General features: G+C 53.2%; 1 protein-coding gene across 1 annotated transcript; it reads left to right on the top strand.

Annotated features, from left to right (window-relative positions):
* Positions 1–1,561: 1,561 nt before the first annotated feature.
* LOC141042250 (2-alkenal reductase (NADP(+)-dependent)-like) lies at positions 1,562–3,174 on the top strand. The gene is made up of 2 exons (XM_073509978.1): positions 1,562–1,850; positions 1,925–3,174. The coding sequence occupies exons 1-2, from the start codon at positions 1,725–1,727 to the stop codon at positions 3,017–3,019; spliced, it is 1,221 nt and encodes a 406-aa protein (XP_073366079.1). The 5' UTR covers positions 1,562–1,724; the 3' UTR covers positions 3,020–3,174.
* The last annotated feature ends 2,963 nt before the right edge of the window (positions 3,175–6,137 follow it).

The following is a 6,137-nucleotide window of genomic DNA, read 5'->3' as shown; positions in this document are numbered from 1 at the left end:
GACACTTTCGGAGATACCCATAGTGTACCTTTATAGTCACCCAGTTACGTTGTGACGTTTGGCACACCCAAAGTACTCCTACGGTATCCGGGAGTTGCACGATCTCATGGTCTAAGGAGAAGATACTTGACATTGGAAAAGCTCTAGCAAACGAACTACACGATCTTTGAGCTATGCTTAGGATTGGGTCTTGTCCATCACATCATTCTCCTAATGATGTGATCCCGTTATCAATGACATCCAATGTCCATAGTCAGGAAACCATGACTATCTGTTGATCAACGAGCTAGTCAACTAGAGGCTTACTAGGGACACATTGTGGTCTATGTATTCACACATTCATTACGATTTCCGGATAACACAATTATAGCATGAACAATAGACGATTACCATTAACAAAGAAATATAATAATAACCATTTATTATTGCCTCTAGGGCATATTTCCAACAAAAGCTTGAACTGGCACTGCGATTCACGAGGAGATACAACCGCTGACGCAAAATGCTTCAACCTTAGATGAAAAAAGTTTCAACCAGATGATAGAGAGAGCTTTAACCAAAGGCTGCTCAAAACAAAAAAAGTTCCAATCATTTACACAAAAGCTTCAACCGTGGACGGAAAAAGCTTCAACCGTGTATGAAAAAGTTTCAATCGTTAAGAAAGAAAGCTCCAACCTGACATTGCAACCAGAGAAAAGTTATGTGTTGTAGCAAAACGTGACGCCGGTCGTAGCAAAATGCTATGCCGGTTGTAGCAAAAATCTATGCCAGTTGAAGCATGTAGCAAAACTGCAGCGTTATGTCATCTTCTTCCACCTCCAACCGTCGCTGGTTGAAGCTCAGCCGTAGCGGGCAGTCGACTGGTTCCAGCAAAAAACGATGCCGGATGTAGCAAAAAAAGATGTCCGCTCGTTGGCGACGCAACCTTCACCGTGGTCATCCATGGAGGCTCGTCGGCACGGCTCGGCATGATTCCCCCGGCGCGGTCCCAGCACCTCCGTCGCGGCGCCCCGATACAGTCCATAGCAGCTTGTTGGAGCCCCAGTCGCAGTCCGCCCCGAGCTCGTAAGCCATGGCCGCCCTGACCTTGAGCTCGCAGGCCATGGCGCATGGGAGCAGCACTCCCCATGGAGGAGGTGCAGCTGTGGGGTGTGAAGGGAGGAGTGCTCGGAGCTGCCTGGTGCTATGGCGGAGGAGGCGAGCGATGGAGAAGGAAGAAGGAGATGTGTTGCAGATAAGGAAAGGGATGAGCTGTTTCTGGCCGCATGATTGCGATCCATCTCGCGGCTTGCGTGAGACCGGCGTAACGGTTCGGCCGGTGCGCCGGCTGGAAACGTTTCCCTAAAAGCAAAGGGGAAAACGGCCAAAGCAATTTTAATGACTTCATTTGCTGGCCGCTCGACCCGGTCGGTCGGGCCTGCAACTTCGATTATTGACACTATTGACACTGTCGCATCGCCCTTGGGGTAAGATGTTTTTTTTTAAGATCTTGGGCTAAGATGGTAGTTATGCAGTTCAAAAAGAAAAGAAAAAGGATGGTGGTTGTGAGGTGGTAGGTCGCTCTCGTCGTGAGGACCGATCTCGGAAGGTCATTTCTTCATGGGAGCTGGGAGTCGATCTTCCTATATGGAGTCGTCGCGCAGGCCAGCAAATTTATCGGCACGCGAGCCGATAAAGATCTGCTGCAAAAATGTGCAGAGTGCAGCTTCAATTATTGGCACGTGATGCCCGTGGAGAAGCGACGGACCGACCGTAACAAGTGGACGGACCAGCACCGGCCACCGCAGCGCCGTGGAGGAGGACCACCGTGCACCATCGCCCTCGCCATCCATCCCATCCATCCCCGGCAGGTATCATATATCCACTCCAACTCCAAGCAAAATAAAATATCCAAACCAATTCAAGTCGGTGCTCGAGATCGTAGTCTTGCAGTCCACCCACAGCGGCGATGGCGGAGCTCAAGAGCCGGCGGGTGATCCTCAAGGACTACGTGGAGGGCTACCCCACGGAGGAGCACATGGAGCTGCTCCCCGCCGCGGCCGTCGACGAGGCCGCGGCGGCCGAGGAGGGGTCGGTGCTGGTCAAGAACCTGTACCTCTCCTGCGACCCCTACATGCGCCCCAAGATGTCCCGCCCGCTGCACCAGTCCTACACCGCCGCCTTCGTCCCGGGCGCCGCCATCACCGGCTACGGCGTTTCCGAGGTGGTCCGCTCCTCGCGGCCCGGGCTCGCCGCCGGCGACCTCGTCTGGGGCATGACCGGCTGGGAGGACTACAGCGTGGTGAAGCCGCCCTTCACGGCCATACTCACCAAGATCCAGCCCGACGACGGCGTGCCGCTGTCCTACTACACGGGCATCCTGGGCATGCCGGGGCTCACGGCCTACGTCGGCTTCCACCACATCTGCTCCCCCAAGGCCGGCGAGACGGTGTTCGTCTCCGCGGCCTCCGGCGCCGTGGGCCAGCTCGTCGGCCAGTTCGCCAGGCTCCTCGGCTGCCACGTCGTCGGCAGCGCCGGGTCCAAGGAGAAGGTGGACCTGCTCATCAACAAGTTCGGCTTTCACGACGCGTTCAACTACAAGGAGGAGGACGGCGACCTCGCCGGCGCGCTCAAGAAGCGCTTCCCCGACGGCATCGACGTCTACTTCGAGAACGTCGGCGGCAAGATGCTCGAGGCCGTGCTGCTCAACATGAAGGTGCACGGCCGCATCGCCGTCTGCGGCCTCATCTCCCAGTACAACCTCACCGCCGGCGAGAAGGAGGCCGACGTCGGCGTGCGCAACCTCACGTCCCTCGTCTCCAAGCGCATCAAGATGCAAGGGTTCATCGAGCCCGACCACAAGCACCTCTACCCGGAGTACATGGCGTGGGTGCTCCCGCACATCAAGGAGGGCAGGGTCGTGTACGTGGAGGACGTCGCCGACGGGCTCGAGGCCGCGCCCGGAGCGCTCATCGGCCTCTACCACGGCCGCAACGTCGGCAAGCAGGTCGTCAGGCTCACCAACCCCGACCCCCAGTGACTCACAGATTGTACTGTAGTACTAGCAGATCAACCGCGCGTCAATCATCATCAAGAATAAAATCAAAATCTATTCGCATCGCAATCGCAATCGCATCTTGGTGGTTGAATGGCAACGAAAAAGCCAAATTAAATAAAAGATCCTTGCTTTCTCTCCGTGTAGTCCTTGCCGCTGTGTGCACACAGCTGGGAAAGCTACCCTAGGAATTACGGTTTTGCCAAGGGTGTTGCTAGATCTCACTCGAGTGACATAACATATAAAAGGAAAAGAAAACCTTTGCACGAATCGTAAGATCTCATAAATATAGCATCGACTGAGATTTAGCAAAACCGTTTTGCTAATTATGAGGTACCCAAAATTTTGCTCACATCATACATCTTTTTTCCTTCATTTTCCTTCCTTCCTTCATGCTAGAGCTTGCCGGAGAACTTGCCAACGAAGCTATCTTAGGGGCGAGCCATGGCCCCATTATCTATCTTAGGAGGGGTGAAGGGGTGTAGGGGATCGCCGGTGTTGTTTCCGGTGCGACTGGGCTTAGAGGGATGGCAGGGGCGGCGGCCAGCACAACGGTGGAGAGAGGTAGAGGGGAGGACGGGGCCGCGAGGTGATCCTAGCCATCGACCGCGGGGGGCGGAGGCAGGCGGCCAGGCTTGGCCGGCCGACAGCTACACGGGAGGAAGAAGAAACCAGAGGTTGAAGATGAACAGTGTCACATCTGTTTACATCCGTTAGATGAAGATCGAACGGTTTAGAATAAAAGTGACTAATGAAAGTTTATTTTTCATGTACCTGGTGCATAGTCAGTTCCTAGCAATTAATTTTCATCATGGGGGCATCTTTACCCCGTTTTCCATACTTTAAGAGCATAACCGCGAACCAACCTGTGGTTGGATGGTTAGAGGGACTGTGGTATCCCCAGCCCACCAGGGTTCAAATCCTGATGCTCGCATTTATTCCTGTATTTATTTCAGGATTTCCGGCGATGCGCATTTAGTGGGAGAAGACGTTCCGTCGACGACGAGGTGCCTACGGTGACTTCATAAATTTCAAGATGATATGCCAGCTCAGTCTTTCGGAGGTGCTCATAGGGGTAGGATATGCGTGTGTTTACTCATAGGGGTGAGTGTATGCGCGTGTATATGAGCGCTTGCATCTGTACTGTGTTCAAAAAATAGAGCATAACCGCCCACCCGCGCGAACGGTCCCGTCATTGATCGGTAAAAAAACAGACGCAGACAAACGCCTCGTGCCGGCCCTATACATCCTGGGCCGCCCGACGTGGCCGAGCCATCTGGCCGCCGCCAACGAGTACCACTCCTCCGGCCGAAATCACTAATTAAGGAGTACTCATTGCAAAGAACACTTCACTTTCCCAGGTCGCGACAGGTGCCGCACATGCAGTGCACCACTTGTCGCAACCAGGGAGTTTTCCCTTTTTCCGTAGATCCGTTTATTCAAAACGTTTTATCTCTTAAACCGTGCGTCCAAATCTCGAACCGTTTTCACCATTGGATTCCTCGCGTCGAGATCTTCAAAACTAGATCCCATGTTGACAGGTTTTGACGAACTTTTTTTTCACAAAAAAACCGAACCGGGAGCATGGTTTGTTTTCCTTTCCGAAAGAGGCACGCCCGTGCCTCTGACGAAATCACAACCGTGCCTCTCGTGGAAGCAAAACCGTGACTCTCGTGGAAGGAAAAACAGAAAACACGTTTTTTTTCGTTTCCGAGAGGCATGACCGTGACTCTCGTGAAAGCACAACCGTGCCTCTCGCGAAAGCAAAACCGTGACTCTCGCGAAAGAAAAATAAATAAAAAACGCGTATTTTTTTCCCTTTCCTGGAGGCACGGCCGTGACTCTCGCGAAAGCACAACAGTGCCTCTCGCGGAATCAAAACCGTGACTCTCGCGAAAGAAAAAAAACAGAAAACGCGTTTTGTTTTACCCTTTCCGAGAGGCACGGCCGTGACTTTCACGAAAGCACAACCATGTCTCTTGCGGAAGCAAAACCATGACTCTCGCGAAAGAAAAAAACAGAAAACGCATTTTTTTTCGTTTCTGAAAGGCACGGCCGTGACTCTCGCTAAAGCACAACCGTGCCTCTCGCGAAAGAAAAACCGTGACTTTCACGAAAGAATAAAAACGCGTTTTTTTCGCGCAAATTTTTTTTTTGATTTTTTTATTGAAAAGCTAATAAAGACCGGGGGAAAACCAAAACGTCGAAAAAACCTGGAAAAAACCGTTTAAAAGCCGAAAACGCGTGCGGAAAATTTAAAAAAAAACAAAATCCGGAGGAAGCGCCCAGAGCGCGACACGTGGTGAATGGCTGAGAGCGCGACAAGTGGCGCTGATCGTTGCGAGGCTCCCGAAGGAGCGTTCGTTAAGAGCATCTTAACCAGGCGCCTAAAAAGAGCTCCACGCGTTAAAAAGTTGTTTTTTTTGCGCCGAACAGCTCCAACAGAAGCTGTAAAATTATGCGCACGCTAAAAAGTTTTAGGCACGCGCTGAAAAACGCCATCGCACGCACCATATTTTGGGCTCCGGATTGGGCGCGCTTCACAATTTGCACAGCGTGCTTTTTTGGGCGTGGGTTTTTGAGCGTTTGCTAAAATAATGTTGGTCCAGCGCACTAAAAATGCTACAGTAGCGCGCTATAAATTTTATTGGACGCGAATTTTTTGTGGGACCGTTGGAGATGCTCTAACTAGTTGCTCTCCCTGCCGGCGCTTGCAAGGTTTTCTCCTCCACATGAGTTGAGGAAGCCATCTTCGATCTCGCCGCTCGGGGTTGTGTGCCTTTGATCTTTTGGGCGGCAGTAGTTCGGTCGACGCGGGAGGTGGCCGTGGGCGAGGTGTTAACCGATGTCACCCACCCGAGGCGGCCGAGCCCTGCCGCCACCAAGATCCTCCCGCAGGTGGCCCGGGGGCGGGGGAGTGGCGTTGCCTGCAGTCGGTGGCTTCTCCAAGGGTGAGCGTAAGCGTGGCGAGCCGGCGGCGCTGCGGGCTACACTTAGTGCTCCAGGGGCGGATCTCCTGCGGGTGACGACGGGGTGCTCGTTGCAGATATCCATGGTAGGAGTGGCGACGTTCAAAACCGACACACGTGTGCCCCGCCTCCAG

The sequence above is a fragment of the Aegilops tauschii genome, chromosome 3, assembly GCF_002575655.3.
Source record: "Aegilops tauschii subsp. strangulata cultivar AL8/78 chromosome 3, Aet v6.0, whole genome shotgun sequence".
NCBI lineage: Eukaryota > Viridiplantae > Streptophyta > Magnoliopsida > Poales > Poaceae > Aegilops > Aegilops tauschii.
Note: the sequence above shows the minus strand (reverse complement) of the source record. Positions and strands in the feature narration are given on the sequence as shown.

Bases quoted from the DNA above. Each gene is read 5' to 3' on its own strand.
- LOC141042250 (XM_073509978.1), top strand. From the start codon at position 1,725: ATGCCCGTGGAGAAGCGACGGACCGACCGTAACAAGTGGACGGACCAG. The intron at 1,851-1,924 runs GTATCATATATC...TCGAGATCGTAG, and splicing joins ATCCCATCCATCCCCGGCAG to TCTTGCAGTCCACCCACAGC.